The sequence below is a fragment of the Cnephaeus nilssonii genome, assembly GCF_951640355.1.
Source record: "Cnephaeus nilssonii genome assembly, chromosome: 21".
Lineage (NCBI taxonomy): Eukaryota > Metazoa > Chordata > Mammalia > Chiroptera > Vespertilionidae > Cnephaeus > Cnephaeus nilssonii.
This window is the reverse complement of record NC_137092.1, coordinates 24,162,917-24,181,499: the sequence shown is the minus strand read 5'-3', so window position 1 is coordinate 24,181,499 and position 18,583 is coordinate 24,162,917. Positions and strand designations below refer to the sequence as shown.

General features: G+C 52.7%; 1 protein-coding gene across 1 annotated transcript in view; it reads right to left on the bottom strand.

Moving 5' to 3' along the window:
* Positions 1–156: 156 nt before the first annotated feature.
* The window catches only part of CACNA1E (calcium voltage-gated channel subunit alpha1 E), a 428,883-nt gene continuing 410,456 nt past the window's right edge, over positions 157–18,583 (bottom strand). The window contains exons 40-49 of the mRNA XM_079761136.1: positions 15,687–15,783; positions 13,561–13,666; positions 12,426–12,533; positions 11,817–11,917; positions 11,492–11,598; positions 7,921–8,032; positions 4,741–4,869; positions 3,613–3,793; positions 2,591–2,781; positions 157–1,114 (exon numbers count right to left, since the gene is read on the bottom strand). Of these exons, the coding sequence (XP_079617262.1) occupies positions 584–1,114; positions 2,591–2,781; positions 3,613–3,793; positions 4,741–4,869; positions 7,921–8,032; positions 11,492–11,598; positions 11,817–11,917; positions 12,426–12,533; positions 13,561–13,666; positions 15,687–15,783 (1,663 nt within the window). The 3' untranslated portion in view covers positions 157–583. The remainder of the gene's footprint in view (positions 1,115–2,590; positions 2,782–3,612; positions 3,794–4,740; positions 4,870–7,920; positions 8,033–11,491; positions 11,599–11,816; positions 11,918–12,425; positions 12,534–13,560; positions 13,667–15,686; positions 15,784–18,583) is intronic.

The window sequence follows — 18,583 nt, the reverse complement described above, 5'->3', positions numbered from 1 at the left end:
CCGCCACAGCACCCTGACTCCTCCATGCCACCCCTCCCTCCCTGCCCCACCCCTGGCACCGATGCTCCTGAACTCAGTCTGTGCTTCTTTGGGGAAGCGAGCCCCAGGGTGACGCGTGAGATGCAGTGGCCCCAGCGGATGGTGCTGGTGGGGAGCTGGTGAGGGAGGGAGGAGACTCCCCTCCTAGGGTCTCCACACCCCCCCGCCATGAGCCAGAGGCTTCCAGGTGTCGCAGGGCAATGGACATGGACACAGGCCAGCTCACTTCCTCCACGGCTTTCAGCAAAGTGGGAAGGGGCAGTGGGAGCAGAGCGATCCCGGTGTCCCCTCTCCGTTGGGGGTAACCCTCCATGTTCTCTTGTCTTCTTTCCCCAGCAAAGAGGCAGAACTATGGCAGTGCCCATCTTGCAAAGGGAAGGAAAGCAATTTGGTGGGTTTGACTGGTTGCCGTTTGTCCTTTCCTCCTCCTCTGATAAGCACGCGGTCCTTCCCTCCTCCTCCCCCCCGGGCCGCACCGGCTTCCCAATTCGGTCTTGGTTTTCTCCGCGTGAGAGAAGAGCATGCATCGGAGGGGGAGCAGCCTCTAGCATTTGTCGTCTTCTTCCGTGTCACTCAGGAGGTCGCTGACGGCTCCACACATCATGCCCGGCCCCGGGCCCCCACGCCTCCGCCGCCGATAGTGCCCGTTGGGCATCTGCCAGCTGTGTCGCAGGGGCGGGGCCGAGCCGATGGTGTTGGCACGGCCCAGGCTGGTGGCCACGGCCGCTTCGAAGGTGAGCGTCTCCTCCTCGCCGCAGTCCGAGGCGTGGGCGTCTTCGTGCAGGGCCAGGTAGGGCTCGGAGATGTAGCGCTGCGGGGAGGGGTGGCCGTGCGGGGGCCTGGAAGACTCAGGCAGGCCGGCGTCGTTGCTCTCCAGAGCCTGGGAGGTCAGCGGGGAGCCGCCCTCGCTTCCATCCGCCGGCGGAGAGATGCTTCCCGTGTGTCGAATCAGGGAGCTGTAGGACAGGAGGGGCCGAGGCTTCGGAGGGACGGGTGGGAGCTGCCGACGACTTCGTCTTGGGGTGCTGGTGTCAGAGATGGAGGGGATGGAGCTCTCACTCAAGGAGCCTGTGCCCTGTACAGAGGAGAGACGTGGCAGGTGAGACTGGGCTTGGCACGCTCCCTGCCTGGGACCCTGCTATGGCCCCTAACCGTCCTCCAGGAAGCCCTGGAGAAGGGGTCCAGGCTGGAGTCACATCCACGCAGGGATGCAGGGTCGACAGGAGATTGAGACATCAATACCATTCAGACTGGGGCATGTCAACTTGTAATACAGGTTGGGTTCGGTTTCCTGGGAGTCTTGTTAAACTACAGACCCAGGCCCAGAAGACCTGGGGGAGCCTGAGACTCTGCATGTCTAACAGGCTGCCAGACGCTGCTGTCCACGGCCCACGCACTCTGAGTGCGTGGGGCTCTATGTAGAGGGGTGGGCAAAGCCAAAGTAGGTTTCCAGTTGTGAGTACACGAAACTGTTTGATTTTCCATACGAACAACTGTAAACCTACTCCCCCCCGACCCCGCCGTCAAAGTGGCCCATTGACAGACTTGAAAGTGTTGAGAAGGAGCACGAATGCTTGGCGTTGCTCATCTGGGAAGTGCGTCTGAGGGAAGGGCGTGCCTCCCTGTCCTTACTGGCTCCCTGAGGTTATTTCAGCTTCTACACCAAGCATGTCAAACTCGGTCGGCGGGCCACGTGCCTTGTTTATTTACACCCTCATCTGCTGGTTCAGGCCTTACTTGACCTGCTCAGGCATTCCCCGGGGTCCCCGGGCTCAGGCATTGGTAAATGGACCTGCAGGACAGTTTCTCAAGGTGTGTGTGACCTATGAGCCAGCGGCTCCAAATCTCCTGGGGAAGGGTCCCACCCAGTGCAGAATTCCGGGCGGCGGGCCTCACTACGGAAACAGCTTCCTCAAGGTGCCGGGCATGTGCCGTTTAACAAGCCACAGGGGATTCTCTCCTGCACGAAAAACTTGAAAACCACCGCTCTAGAAGCCACTTCCCCAGGTCTAGCTGACTGTCCCAGTGCTGTGGAGCGGGCCTCCCATCCGGGCTCTGAGAACCTCGGGGAGAAGTGGGGCGGGAGTGAGGGGTGGGCATGAGGGGAAAGCAGGCCAGAGAATGGCCTCTGGTAGTTACTTCTTAGACACAGGCTGGTGTTTCTACAACAGGCCGGAAGGAGGCTGACAGCCAGGGAAATGAACTTGAATCACCGTTCCAACGCATGCCAAGGCTCATGTGACTGATCCATGAACATTTTCTGGCTAACGGACCATCCTTCTCCCCTAAATCTGGCTGAGACATTTGTCACCTTATTTGTTGTGACTCTGTACCTCAAGATTCTGAGGACTGGAGTGGAATGACCCCTAGACACCCTTGTCTTTCTTGGGGGACGGTCTGCTTTTCTGTGAATTCATGTTAGAGCACACGGCATCAAGTACACGTCAGACCTAGGTCTGTGTGGGTGCTGGGTGGCCCCCTTTGGCACCTAACGTTAACGACCACCCTTCCTGGTCTTTCTGCACAGGCTCGGCTTCCTCTCCATGCTCACCTGTCTGTTGGGCGTCTGTGACCTGCCCTCACTGGGCGACCTGGACTGGCGACGCTCTGGGGACTCCCAGTCGGCCTGGGTCCCTCGCTCCTCTGAGTTGCAGCGGGAGACATCGGGGGAGAGAAGATGCTTTCGCTCTTTCGATCGTCCCCGCTCTCTGCCCCCTGAGCGGTGGGTGTCAGACTTGTGGCCTGGGAGAGATGACAAAAGCAACTGATCACAACTCAGCCCACATTGGCCGCTGAAAAGAAAGAGAAGTCTCGAAGCCTGGGGCTGGGCGCCCAAGGCCCTGGCTTCTCCGGGTGTCAGCAGGCGGTCTGAAAGGGAGACGGAAGAGAAAGGCCAGAGAATCACCCTTGGGCGACGAGGTGAGTGTGCAAGTCCAAGGATGAAATCATTTCTCTCCTGCTGCTCTTTCTGCTACAACACAGTTTAGAATCATTGCCAACTAGCGGGCCCAGCAATCCCCTATGTCCTGAACATGGGTGTGTAACTTTAGGGGGTGAAGATGACAGCAGTAGAAGGAAATGAAGTTGCTAGGAACTAAATACTCTGGCATTACATCAGCTGTGACATTGAGAATCCTTGGACTTCAGTTCGAGTCTCAAGTCTGCCACTTACTGGCCCTATGATACAGGGAAGTCACTGCTTTTGTTATCGTCGTTAATCTAGCAAAATAAAGCTCCAATACGCAAAGCCATGCCAGGGAGCACTCTCTGGGTTGAAGTGGACTTGGTGGTTAAAGCCCAGCCCCTGTTAGGGGTCTCTAATACATTCCCAAGAAACCCCAAGCATTCTGCAGACCCTCTGAGAACCTCAATTCTAATGACGTCTATAGCCCTGGTCTGCAAGGAAGACTCTTCTTGGCCTGTTTCAGGGTGTGCGTCAGATATGGGACCCCTTTGGTAAGGAGCACTCTTCCTTAACCCTTATCGGAATTCTCTTCCAGAGATCTCCAGTCCTTGCCAGAACCTGCCCATCCAGGCAGGAGCCCGAAAGGCGAACAGGGCAGACCTCCTTACCCGAGTCCGAGTTCAGGCGGTGGGCTGACAGCCGAAGGGAGGAGTGGTAACTCCGGCGCCGGGACTTGTAGGTGTTTTCACTGCTTCGCTCCATGGAGAATTCCTCCAGCCACGAGGAATTTGAACGCTTGTCCCGAATAGTGGAAAACGAACGTCTCATGGAGCTGGGGTCTGTTACTACCTGGAAACATGAGCCCCCCCGAGGAACACAAGGTATGGATTAATCACTGGACGGGTCTAAAAGAAAGAAGTGGGACTGAGGTGGCTGAAGATTGCAAACTGTAACCACCCTTGAATCCCTCTTGCTTAGACCTTAGCTGGAGGAGGCTGTGGCGGAAAGTGTCTTTATGTTAGGTGTTTAATCACTGGTCCAGGGTCTCCCCTTTATGCTCAGGAGAGCAAGCGGCTGAGCGTACTGTGCAAGCTTTCCATAGAGCCACCTCCCACAGGGACTCAGCCAGGACCTGCAGTGAACCTTGAGCCTCACTTTGAAATATGTGAGGGCAATTGTCGAAACGTCTGTGCCATGAAAGAAGCATGGCTTGGGCTTTGGCGTTCACCAGAGAAGGCCTATCCTACAGCACCAGAACGTAGGAGACCTTGTCATGGAGTAGCTACTAGGAATGTGTTGCTCTCCATCATCCATCCCACCTCAAACTTGGGCATTTTGATTTGCTACAGCTGCTAAAAACAGATCCACGTAAACTTCTTGTCTCTGTCAAAACTTAATGTAAGACAGACAGACAGAAAAAAGAAGCCAGGAAAACAGACAAAGAAATGAGGCATGGCCTGTACTGGTTAGGACAGACAGTCCCGACACAGAGCTATGTATGTTTAAGTAACTGCCTACATGCTTGAGGAGCCAGAAAAGGAAGGAGAAATACACAGCAGAAATCCTGGGAAGCATTTCTGCATGGCTGGTTGAGTCTGGAGGCTGTTGTGCTTAGGGCTCCAGTGAAAGCACGTGTGGAGGAGCAGGCTGTAGAGAGAAGGCCCATGAGCCAGGTTTTGCTCACAGGGAAGGCGTGAGGGCAAGTCTAAGGCTCACCTGAAAATAGCAGATGTTTTTCCATAACCCACCAATTCAGCCCAGGATGCCACTGCATATGGTAAGTGGTTGCTTTTTACCTGGGGATCCACAGTCAGGCGTGGCATAGAGGATGCCCTCCCCGATCCCGCATGCTCCTGGGTGTCCGGAGGAAGGTAGATGCCATGGTTAGAGGGCTGCACGCTTTTTAATTCACTAAACTCTGGCTCCTGGAAATAAACACAGCCAAGCTTGTGGGACTTGGTTCCATCTCATTGCTTCTCATTTCCAGTGGCTGATCCTGCCTCCTCCACACCAAGAATGGCTTTTAGAAGAGAGACTTGCATCTTTAAGGTCTGTTTTGTGTGTGTGTGTCTATATGTGCAGATATGTGGTATACCGGATGTCCCAAACAGTAAAGATCACTAAGCAACGCCTCAGATTTTATAGCTTTATAAAAAAACATTATTGGTCACAATACTTTTTAGATATGTGAAGTTTACTTTTTGAGAGTTGGTACTGTTGGGTTTATTCTTTTAACCTAAGAAGCTCTTTGTCAATGATATGGAAACCAGTATTCTAAAGAAAGTCAGAAATATCTGATGTCAAATGTATTTTCTCAAACCTTAAGACACATGATCTTATTAGCAAAGAGTTTTCTTATGATTGAAATCATCTCAAAAAAAAATTCAGTAGGTGGACATCTGCCAGGAATGCTCTAGACTGGTACAGTATAATAGAAATATAATGCAGACCAATTATGTAATTTTCAGTATCCTAGTAACTACATTAAAAAACATGAAAATTAATATACTTATGTAACCCAGTATATCCACATATTCTCATGCCAATATATAATCAATGTAAAAAATTGAGACATTTGACTCTTGGTTGGGTATCAAAGTCTTTGACATTGGTTTGCATTTTCCACTTGGAGCACATCTCAGGCCCTCAATCGTCACATGTGGGCAATGGCTATTGGACTGTGCCACTCTAGAGCAGTAGGAGGTTGGAGTGACTATCTTTAAAGTCCTGTCCAATGCTGTTATGTTATTTTCCTGGTCAAAGAATGTCAGTTTGGCAAGTGCACCTGCTCTAAAGAGATGGCTAGTGTCACTCCAGAGAGTGGAGCTGCCTTAGACATTTTACTTGGCTCACCAAAGCAACCTAGGAATATCTCAGACATCTGGAGATGATACCAGAAAAAAGCTATTTTTGGAAATGACACTCTAAAAACACCGGCGTCTGAGTAGGGCGCTGCTGAAAGTCAGCCTCCATGACCACGGGCTTAGCGGTGTCTGTGGGAGGGCTGCATCCCAGGACCTGTGATGTGTGCATTTGAGGAAGTCAGTGTATGCAGGACATGCTTTGTATAGTACACAAGTCTGACTCGAAACACATGTGGTAACAACACTGCAGTCTACGAGTGTCAGAGGTGGTGCAACACACACACACATGTCACGGCCACGCCTCAGCACGTAGAGCAGGGCCCCCGAGGGATGGGCAGGAGTACACAGTGGTGAGTGTGGAGCACAGGCTGACACCTGAATCACAGACACCGGTACTGACAATGAGATGGACACATATCCAAAAGTCCTGGCACTACGGCTCAGCCCTGGGGAACCCGCAGAAATAAAGAAATCTCCCTGTGAAAGAAAGGACACATTATTATTTTTCCCACCAGACACATCACCAGGCAAGCCTTAAAATGCTGAGAGGCCCTTTTAAGGATCAAGCTATCAGTACCAATTAGGCCCCGGGCCTTGGTGCTAATTTCCTCAGAGAATTCCTCCAAGGCTTCCCACCCACGTTGCCAAGAATACACCCAGGCACTCACATGCTGGCATCCCAGTCAGTGTGTGGTCCAGCTGTCTCCCCTACCCAACCAGGTATACTCCCTGGACTCAGAAACCACAGGAGAAGAATCACCCATTTGTTGGAGCTACTGACATGCAGGTCACTCTCCACCCACACCACCCCCTCAGGATAGCTCAGGGGCAGTGGGGGAGGGGTTGGGAGAGAAAAGCACAGATGAATTATAATCAAAGTGACATGGATCTCAGTACAAGCTGTCTACCTGGACTTTTGCAAATGTTGGGTTTTGTCTTTTTCTCTCCAGGCAATAAACACTTGAGCTTTAATTCTAAACCCGGGTGGGAATTTGATGGCTGCTGAGCTAAGAATAATGGTAAGTAAAGTTTGTTATCTTTGGGAATCGCAGTTTAGGGTTTGCTAATATTAAAGTTTAACCTGTCCTCTGTTCTTCAAGCTTAGATTGGACTCAGTAGGTTTCTCGGGAATTTCACCATTTATGCTAATGAAAAACTTTGGGCTCAGGAAAGTGATTTCAGGGACCCCTTAGGATGTGTTTGACCCTCTAGAACAGTGGCCGGCAAACTCATTAGTCAACAGAGCCAAATATCAACAGTACGACGATTGAAATTTCTTTTGAGAGCCAAATTTTTTAAACTTAAACTTCTTCTAACGCCACTTCTTCAAAATAGACTCGCCCAGGCCGTGGTATTTTGTGGAAGAGCCACACTCAAGGGGCCAAAGAGCCGCATGTGGCTCGCGAGCCGCAGTTTGCTGACCACTGCTCTAGAATGGTGGCCAATTTGTCTGAACCTGCAGAGGCAAGAGCCTCTTGCATCTCCTGGTGGACACTGTCCCTGTTGGACAGGCTACCCCTGAGTTCTCCAGGAGGCTAAGCTGCCCAGTGGGTGCCACTCATTCTATGAGGATTTCTCCTAAAGCTCCTTACCAAAGGCAAGATTTTAAGATGCCCCAGGGCAGTGGTCGGCAAACTCCTTAGTCAACAGAGCCAAATATCAACAGTACAATGATTGAAATTTCTTTTGAGAGCCGAAAACCGACTTCTGCGCATGGGCCACGAAGTTTCAATCGCACTGTACGTGTGCGCCCGCACATGGTATTTTGTGGAAGAGCCACACTCAAGGGGCCAAAGAGCCGCATGTGGCTTGCTAGCCACTGTTTGCTGACCACTTCCCCAGGGCATCAACGAATAGGGCTTGGGCTGAACCAACATACGTCAGCCGTTAAGGGGCCCTTGAGATGGTAAAACCTACAGAGGAAGCATTTATCAGAGAACAGGAGAAATTCCGCCATGAAAGGGAGACAGCAGGAAACTCCCGGGGTCCTTGGTTGAGGGAACAGAAAGGGTTTTCCGGCTGGATTGTGGCTATGAAATCAAATTTGGAAAAGAGTGGGAGGGGTCAGCAAACTAGGGAACTGTTGTGAAGTCTTGTGCCTCCTTCACTCACCAGAGCCTGCTCCTCCTGGAACTGCCCGTCATCGGCGGGGTCCATACACGCCAGCTGGAATATTTCCTGGGGGGAGAGCGGACTCATCGAAGGGTACCCACTCCGGCCACTCCTGAAAAGCAATGCCACGTTCAGAGGTAATGAGTGCACGAGCGAGAAACAGACATGCCATCGCCGCCACTACCCAGTCCAACACCCTTTAGTCTTGGCGGGCTTTTAGCTTACAGGTAACTGGCCCTAGAATAGAAACTCTTAAAAAACAACAAACAAACCACACACACACTGAGAAAGCACTGTTTTCAACCTGCATTTGGAATCCTTCCTCACTCGGCTGGTGACTCATATCTGTGATGAATGACATCATTTGTCACACTCAGCCATATGGAAGACCAATGCTAGATTGTAAACCGGTTTCTCCATTAGGCGGAAAAATGCCATACTTTAAACAGTGAACAGTCTGTTTAAATATTAAGCAGTCATGGTCTTTTAAAAAAATTTCCTCCACGCTCGGTAAGAATATGGCTTTATTGTGCCAACATCCCTGGCCAAACCAAACAATTCAGTGCCAGACACTGTGTCTGTTGGTTCAGGAGCTCGGTGGAAGGATTCCAGAGGGCGGTGAGGAGGTGACCTTCCCTGGGTTGGTGGCTCTGTAGAAGAACGCTTAAATGATGATGTAAGAGAACACGACAAAGTCAGCCAAGTACTTAGAGGCTCTGAGTGAAAGGTATGGGAAGCTGCCTGTTACTAAACCACTGGTTGGTCCCTGTAGACACTCTTAGCCAATGCGATCCATGGGGCTGGTTAGGAGAGAGAGTAAGCCAATTTTCTAAAAATTTGGCTGCTGCTGCCATTCACTGGTAAATAGATACCCTTTGACCTGCTCAAGAGTGAACTTCCTGATCCTGGGCGGAGGGACAACCGTTAGTGACTGGCAGCTAGGAGAGAGATGAAGACCATCATCTCGTAATTGTGTCTACTGTTAATGGCTCTGAGTCCTGAGCAAGGGCTGCCAGTTGCTTCAAAATATTCCATAGGTGCGACTTACTGGAATCACAGGAAAAGGGTTGAATAGCAGCATTTTCACAACTGCTACAGAGCATCTGCTATTCAATGACTTAATGTCCATCGTCTTCTCCTGAGAACAAGGTGAGCACTGCTGTTTAAGAAGTAGGTCCCCCTTTGCCCTACAGAAAATGAATAATTACCCACAGAGAGAATCCCCAACAGGTAGAGAGGACCCTTAGAATCACTGAACAACCTCAGAGTTGAATACTTTGACCTTCTACTTCAAAAGCATTTGACCTTCTGCTTCTCGTTGTTAGGATCGAGTCCAGAATCCTGAACATGGCCTCTCCCATGATCTGGTCCTTACCTACCTCACAAACCTTTGCTTCCACACTTCAGCCCTTGCTCCCCGAATTCCAGACACACGGGACTCTTAGTTCACTGACTGTGGCAGGCTCTTTTCTGCTTCAAGGCCTGAATACAGGCTGCCCCCTGAAAAACCTTTCCATGGTATTTTTAATTCAGCCTTCAAAATGCTTACCAAAAGTCACCTGCTTAAGGAAATCTGTTCTCTCTCCCACGTAACTGGTCAGATCTCCCTCTCACATGCACTCAGCTCATACTGCATTTGTTTCTTCCTATCCTTTACCAGAACTGTGATTATTCACTGAAAATACATTTTTTAATTCCAATAATTCTGTTTCATATCTGGTTTTCCACCAGATGCAAACTTAATGAGGGAGGAGCCCTGTCTGTCAGAGTCACCACTGTATCCTCTGAGCAGTCTCTGCTTGCACAAGGCAAAGCTCTAGAAACACAAATGGTCCTGAGGAAGCAGCCGGCTGCTCCCCCAGTGTCCCCATCTCAGGAAATGTACCAACATCCACCTGAACCCTGGGGCCATCCTTGACTCCTCCCTCTTCTTCCTCCACAGAGCACAGCAGTCACCCAAGCCTCCATTACCTCTCAAGTCTGATCTTCTCTCCTCATTTCTCTCTTGTTAGTCCAAGCCACAGTCATTAATAATTGACACCATTGCAGTCACTTACTAAGTGGTGTCCTGTCTCTTGACTTGCTCTCCTCCAATCCACTGAATCCATGCTGGGACCACGAATGATCTTTGTAAAGTGCAAATCGGATCTTGTCACTCTGAGGCATTATCCTTGGATGAAACTGAACTTCTGGGTCCTGCTTGTGTGGCTCCTGCGTCCTGACCCGTGTCGCTCTCTAAGCTCAAAACCTGCCACCTCCATGAACTGTGCTCCACCTAACAGGTTGGATTCTTTAAATTTACCACACCTCGCCTCTCCTCTCTGGAAGAGCTGGCCTTCGAGTCTCACTTACCTGTTGCTTCACAGGGAAGCCTCCTCAACTCTCAGAGTAGACAGATGCCTCCTTTATTTGCACAGCATCACAACAAATGCCTCTGCATTTTAGCCGTTATCTTTCATTTCTTTTCCAGGATCTGTCTCTACGGGGACTGTGATCATATTGACTGCCACATCCCCAGTACCTAAGCCAGCTTTGGAGTCACATAAATTATTGGTCAACTCAGTGAGGAAGAGAAGGCAGAGTGAGCCTATCATGGGAGGTAATTTGTACAGCAAATTGGTGTGGATAAGACAGATCGAATTTCGGGAGGGGGGAGGGGGTCCCCCCTCCATTTCTAAGCCAAGAACCCTTGGAAAACACTAAATCCTTCCAATGAGGTGGTCTCACTATGTAATCTTACCTCCTTCCTGCACAGATCAAAGAGCAACACCTACTTTTTTTCTGCAGACAGGAGACTCTACACCCTGCTACCTCATCACATCAAATGTTTGCTAAAATGCTTCATGGCCTTGGTCATGACTCTGGGCCTTTTCTTCCAAATGCGTTGGGTTGTGACCTCTGAAAACGATGCTTTTCAAAACCAGGTCCCCAACACCACAGGCAGAAAGAAATTAACGGTGTGAGAGGTTCTAAATGGCATTCTGACAGAGGTCTCACTCCCTTGATAATGACTGAGGTTGTGTAGTGATTACGGATTTCTTGAGAAGCAGGACTGGGGTAAACCCAATCACGAAAGCTCATTTACACTTCATGCCCTTTGCTACTTCAGTACATGCTTGATAGAAAGATAATGTTCCCATAGATGTGTATGACCAAATTGGCGCTAAGGCTGGCTTACAACTCAAAAGAGCTGGCAGATTCCTTAATGAGTTTTGTCTCCACTGCCAATACAGAAAATAAATAATTTTTTTGGGGCCTGATCTAAGCTTCTTTTTGTTTATTTCACATATAGTGTAGTGGGAAGATTCTAGAGTCAGAAATCAATGACTTAATTCCTGTTTAGCTTTCTACTAGCCATATGGCTTTGGGCCACTTATTTAACCTCTCTGGTGATACTAACATATACCATTCCTGCCCTTGTGTATTCCCAGTACTAACCTGGTCTTCTCAACCTCAGAGAAAGGCCCATTCAGCTCAGAGTTAGCATTATCTCTTCTGCATTCCCGGGCCTGCATACTGCCACGAGTGACAGACACAAACAGGAGAGCCGTGGCCCTCTGGCTTTACTCACAGGCCTGGAGCGGGGTCCTGCTGGAGATAAGGCAGAGCTTTGGCATTGGCGATGATCTCCTGGGGCAGAGACGAGGGCTCCATGCGCTGGAACATGGGTGCGTTTTTCTATAGAAGAAGAAAGGAACTTAAATGACTATGGGAGAAAATGCAATTTACTTGAACATGGCTGATATCTTAATTGACTATTTTAACCTTTGACCCACTGGGTTTCTAATCCCCCGACCATAGAAAGTCCTGGACCCTGAACCCCAGGGATGCACAGGCCTGTCCCTCAGGAGCCCGCAGACTCCTGACCCACCCACCCTACTATCGTTGTCCTTCACCTGTTCCTCCAGCTGCTGCCTCTGCTTCTTCACCTTACTCTGCTTATAGTAGTCCATGATCATCATCGCTGCATAGATTTTGCCCACAGTCAGGTCAGAGGCTGAAAAACACAAATGTGGCATGGGAGGACCAAAGAGGAGACAGGTGGGGGAGAGGGAGGGCGCCTCAAGCTCTGTTCTCCACCCTCTGAAGCAGGTATGCGCCGGGCACTGAGCATGCAAAGTGAACAGGTCCCCACATGTCTTCTCAGGGAGCTTCCACAGCCGTCCAAGGAGGGAGAAGACATCAGTAAGCATCACCTCCGCTGGTCTGGATTTCCATCGCTAATAGCACCCTTTTCCCAAAGGCATGAGGGTTGGATGCATAGTATTATGGGAAGGAGAAAGCTACACACCAAAAACTTTCACCCAAAACCACAGTGACCCAATTTGAGAAAATGTTTTCAATTAATAATGACAAAGGGGACTTAAGAAGTGAGGGTTTTTCGTTTCCTAAGGATAAAAGAACAAGTTTCCCTTATCCCTTTGATCACTCTGTGTTCCCCTCAAAGATATGGCCTTGGCATGCTGGGCTTACTGGGACTAGGGTACCCAGGGGAGATGCCGTACCTTTGGGCATGGGCACAAGCAGATCTAGCATCTTCTGGGACAGGTGAGGCCAGATGGCCAGGGTCTCTTTCTGTAGCTCTGAGTCTAGCTGCTGCCTGTCAGCACCGCCTGATAAAATAAGATAAATTCTGAATAAACAGCGCAGAGTCAGAAAGAACAAGGAGGGAGTGGAGCTGAACCGGCATGGCACCGTGTATTCTCAGGGGACATCCCGGCTCTTAGTGGCAGTGGATCTTGCAATGCTGGGTCTTCCTGCTGAGGCGGCAGAACACAATGTGACTCCCGTTCTAAATCCTGCCCCCGAGACCTGAGGCCCCGAGACCACGGTCAGCCTCCTCACTCATTGGAGCAGCCTCCCGGGTGCTCTACGTATCAGAGGGGAAATGAAAGAGCCACAGGGCGACCTCTCCTGCGGACGTCAATTCTTCCAGCGACTCTGGTCCGAGTGACCTAATTTTAAACAGGATTTGGATCAGGCAAGAGCAGGAGGGCTGGAGGGAGGTCCATTGGGAAGCAGCAAACCTTTTCTCTCCTAAGTCACTGAGTTAAAAATCAGAGGAAGCAAGGCCCGCCATGACAGCACCCGCCACGGAAGCCTTCCAAGGCATAAGAAAAGAGGACACAGCCCTAGCTGGTTTGGCTCAATGGATAGAGCGTTGGCCTGGGGACTGACGGGTCCCAGGTTCGATTCCGGCCAAGGGCACATGCCTGGGTTTCGGGCTCGATCCCCAGTAGGGGACGTGCAGGAGGCAGCCAATCAATGATTTTTCTCTCATCATTGATGTTTCTATCTCTCTCTCCCTCTCCCTTCCTCTCTAAAATCAATAAAATATATTGAAAAAGAAAGAGGACACAATTAAAGCTCATTTGTTGAATAAACACGTATGTCTAAAATGCTTCCTATGTGCCAGACTCTGAGGCTCACATACTGTTAAAGCTGAAAGGAGCCTTGGCGATGAGCAACCGCTCATTTTGCCAGGAGGCAGTGGGCAATGTTGTAGTTATTGAATCTCAGGCTGACACTAGGACCCCGGTACTTGCTTTCCCGGTCACTACATTGTTGGAGGGGGGACAGTTCAGACATCCCTGCCCTGCATGAGCCCCTCCAGAATCGCCGCTTCCTCCCTGGGCTCACCTTTGGCGATCTTGATGTCCAGAGCAGTCCGGATCAGAGCCATCAGGGTGGAGGTGAAGTGCACTGTCATGTCCTCAGCGACGGGCATATTCATCAGGACCAACCTCTGTGGGGGAGAGAGAGAAACAGCAGGGGGAAGACGTATCAAAAGAAGCCGTGGTGAGAGGGGAAGACAAGTGCAGAGGTCAAATGCAGAGACAAAAAAGAAGGGCAAGGATCCCCACCCCTCCCAACCCTACTCTCCCTACTTCGCGTTGGAGGCTCATTGCTGCTGTTTTGTGCCCCCCGCCCCCCGGGAATGATGCCAAATTCCAAGGGAAGGGGACTGGTCATTCTGTAGGACTCCCACAGTCCTAAGAATGTCTTCCATAGGGACGGGAAGTGATTTCTAGGCTCAGGGAACGGAGTCCGCTCTGGGAGGGGGCTCCATTCCCTGTCGCGGCTGCTCGGTATTTCCGCTTGTCCCGTGAACACTCCCAAAGCTCAGACGGAGACAGTGAGGGGGAGATTTTGCTTTGCTTATCTGACTTGAAGACACATCCTGATGCCCCCTTTTTGAGTCTTTAAGAGATGGAATTTGCCAGCACGTGACCGAGCATGCAGAAGTCCAGCTTATCCAATGGATGAGGTGGAGCAGGACGGGAAAGGGCAGAGACAAACATGGTCAGGTGAGAGGGGTGGGGAGCAGGTGAGAGCATGAGAGGAGGGTGAACGAGGCAGGAGCAGAGTGGGCAGGCCGTGTTCCCCTCGCCCAAAGGAAGGGGTCACACCGAAATGGCCAAATCCACTTTCCAGAGAGTATCTGGCTTTAGGAATTCTTTCAACGTTTCCTCCAATCCCAACACGCCTTCTCTTACCAAGCTTCATCCCCGAACCTCGAAGAACTCAGGGCCACATTCCGCCATCTGGCATTGTGGAATGTGGCCATCATGAGCTAGGAGGATGCCAGCCCCTAAGCTGTGCACGAGGAGCCATGTGCGGGGGTGGCTGAGGGTCCCTAAGGGCCCCGGTCCAATGAGATCCTCTCTGGACCTCTCCCACCTGGGGAAGCAGGAGAAGGCCCCTGGAAGAACCTCCAGCCTAGCAGGGAGGGATGTCTCCTCCCAAGGCAGGGTCTCTAAGACTCCATGGGGACATTTCACTTAACGTGACGCCACAGACATGGTGTCGCAGAGGCTCAAGCCAGTGTCTTGTTTGTTTCTGAGTCTCATCTCCCTCCACTTCCTTAAGCACCTAGAAAAGTGGCAACACTGCTGTGGAGCCCCCGGCGCATGAAGGGCTCAGTGTTCCGGGTCCGTCTCAGCACCGAAGGGGACTGAGTAGTAACTATTCCTAATTGTGGAGGGACTCACAGCTGAGTCCCAGAAGGGCAGGTGATTCCCAATGGACAATGCTGCTCTATGCAAACCAGGGGGAGTCCCCCCACAACTGCAGGGCCAGGCCCCCAAACTCAGTCACGCCCGGAAGGGAAATCTAATCCTGAAGGCAACAGGGCCCTCGGTCCCCCTTCCCATTGTGTGGCCCAGAGAAGTGGGCGGCGGGGCTGCTGGGGAAAGGGAGCGGCATCCTGTGTCGGGGACCCCGGGGTCCAGTCAGGTGCCTCCTCCATGTTACCTATAAGGAGCCAGGCCACAGCCCCTTTCCACACCAGGGAGGAAGGACTTGGTGAAGAGCTTTCCTCTCTCCTGAAACACTTCTTTCTGAGCCACGCTGAGAGCACTTTCTGCCCTGTTTCCTCAGCTTGTCTGACGGAAGGTGCTCCTGTTCTATCCGCTCGGACAGCTGTGTGTGTGGGTGTCCTGCAGGCCACCACTCTGCCTCCTCTTAAAAGCAAACACACTACTCAACGCTCCCCTCGGAGGAAGCCACTCACAGGAAGCCACGCACTTGTCGTTAAACACAGATAACACAGCACGAAGCCCGCGGCGGGCAGCCCCGCAAGCCACCCGCGGTGTGTCATTTCGGGGCGGCATCCTTCCGTGAACCTTCCTGACGCTTCCGGCTCATCACCTCTTTCCCCCTCCTCCGCCTCCCGAGCCCGCGTCCTCCCCACCGCCTGGCCTCCCCACAGCTGGACCCCATTGTCGGCTGGTCCCTAGCCCCGAACAAAGGAAGGGGCGGTCTACCTTATAGGCCACTTTGGAGGGGCATCTCTTGCCGAGGCCCAGCGGCGGTGACATGAGAGTCAGCATTTCGTACATCTCAGTGTAGTGGATGCGGCCACTGCTCACGGAGGGCGGCGGGTGGCAGGGGGGGAAGTGGGGGGAGGATGCAGACGCGGGGAGAGGAGAACAGGCATTCCCAGAAGAGCCCACACAGACAGACAAGTCATACGGGACACAGGAGAGGAAAACAAAACAGAATGGACAAACAGGAAAAGAATAGGAAACCTGTTAATCAAGGCAAATCGTACAGGTGACTCCATCCTGGTGCGGGTTTATATCAGCCCCACACAGACCCGGGAACGCTCGCGGCACTGCCCCGGGACTCGCCTGTCCCGCTCCTCCTGGGCCGGCATCACCCTAATCCCCTGGTCACGCCTTCGCCCCGTACAACACAAGCCTGTCTCCATTCCCAGGGCTGTGTGCGAGTGGTATAAACCGGATAGACGGCGCTCCGGCCGTGGGTTCGAATTTCCAGGCGTTCTCTCCTGCCCTGAACCCACGGGCGGGGCGCCGGGTATCCTTCTGTGCCGTGTGTGCAGTGGAGGCGGCGACGTGGCAGGGGTGGGCTATGGCTGCTGTCGGGGTCGCCGTTGCTTCCACCTGGCCCTGTCAGGGGGAGTGCCCTGGTCTCGCCAGCATGTCCAGGGCGATGGCACGCTGGGGGCAGAAGGACAAAGCCAGGTGGAGGAAGAGCACCTGCATGCCATGCTGCCCTCCCCCTCTCCCATCATGCGGCAGCAGGTGGCACCAGGGTCAAGTTTAAAGAGTCTCAGCAGAGGCAGCTGTTGGGCCTCCCGAGTGCGGGAATCACTGCGTCACCATCCCCAGCCAGCTCCTGCCCGTCGCCTGGGGCCTCACCTTCCTGGGCCTACGTCCTCTTCTAGCCTCCCCTCCGGGCTGTGCTGTGCCCCCGGGAGCCCCGCTTCCCTCTGCACCCAGCGAGGCTTCCTTATCTAGCGGGCTAGGCCTTGAAAGCGGCTGGGCAGAGCCACTGGGATGTGAGTTCCCAGGGTCTGGCAGAGGGAGGTCCTGAATGCCCCTGAACATGTATGTCCTTGGCTTCACAAACAACAGACCCCCTCCGCCCCTCGACAGTAGATGGCAGGACCCTGTGGCAGGACATGTGCTCAGGAGCCCACTGTCCTCTACTGGGACCTTCCTGGCCCCTGTGAGCTACCGAATTCTCCCACACGCCCCCAAAGCGGTCCTCTTACCTACTCTCACCTCTTGCCCTAATTCTTCATTGTTTCTCACCTCCTCTCCTTCCTACAGCTTTTATAACTGTCCAGGCGCCAGAGGGCGGGCAGAGGTAGGGTGACCGGAATCACACCTGGGGACATTATATAGGGGACCATGATGCTACTTTGCTAAAAGGAGGCGTGTCTGTCTCCAGTGCCGGGGGACCAGAACTCTGCTTTTTAAAAAAGGTTTCCGCATTCTTGGAGGGAGCGGTCCCTCTGGTTAAATGTGTAGATTACAGGGGAGTGGGAGGAGTATGTGTGTCCATCCACCAATGAGTGCACGGAGGTGAAGAAGAGAGGGAGAGGTCAAAACGGCCTTTGTTATTAAGCCCTCAACTCTTCTTTCTCCTGCTTCCCCGCCCCTCCAAACGTGCCCTTTCCCCCAGTGTAACAGCTGCTGGTTCTGGGAGGCTTGGACCTCTTTAAACTCAAAGGAAAGCAACATGAAGGTTCCCTGAGGTGGCGCGCTGGTGGGTGGGGGTGGAGCGGAACAGAGAGGGGTGTCCAGGTGGCACCCCACCGCCAGGCGCGGCTGGGGACCGGGAGGCAAACCTTGCAAGCCACCCTGTAGGGGCAGTTCTCTCCCAGGCCCAGAGGCGGCGAGATGACCCGCACTAATTTGTACATATCCTTATACGGGATCCTGCCACTGAAAAGGAAGCACAAGTGGGTTAATAGGGCACTCAGAGAAGGCGGGAAAGAAACGACAGCTTCGCCACGGAGGGCGTGGCCGGAAGAGGAAGAGCAGCTCTCCTTTCTGGGGCCGGGCCAAGCCGGGCCCGGAGACTCAGCACGGTGGCCACCAGAGAGGCATCGCCTTGCAACCTGCACGGCCCCCAATTTCCCACGGCAATCGAGCCCGACCGGTGCCCAACGGGACTGTCTCGTGGCCAAGAGCACCCCAGGATACCTATTCATCCAGCCCACATCTGGCCAGATGCAGGAAATGGACCCTGGCTCGAGCGAGGCCTCGAGGAACACAGCCTGCCGATTCACCACTGCTCTGACCGCTGTCGAGCGCGGCTGCCGTGAAGTGGACGGCAGAACTGTTTGTTTTTCACAGTCACAGTCACAGCCAACAGCCAGCTCCTCAGGCCCACGTGTCGGGCGGCGAGGAAGGCCGCGTCTTTCTGCAGACTGCGAGACACACATTGCCCATTAGCTAATTAGTGAGGAGCACAGTTGGCACGAGGGATGCTGCAAAGGGCTGGCTTCTCTCTGTGGCAGATTTGTCTTGAGCTGGGCAAGCTCCCCCCTCTCCCCGCCGCCCCTTGGGGAGCCTGCCCAGAGCGGTGCTCAGACAACAGCCCTGACTCCTGCTCCACGCCACTGCCCAGCTCACAGGCAGCTCCGTCTGATCCAGTCAGAATTCCAGGAACTATGAGACCTGTCTTACCAACCCCCGTCCCCACGAGTCTGCTGAAGAGTTATGTTTCCTGTAAAAAGCACAGAATCAACAGTGGATTCATTTTCAGTGGCTAAAGCATCTGGTCCGGAGGCCAGGACAAGAAAGCAACAGCCAGGGGTCTGGACACATCCTGGTGTGATCAGCGGCTCCGCCTCCGAGCGCCAGGCCTCCCAGCAGCCACATGGAGACCGGGCCTTTGCCCCAGCTCT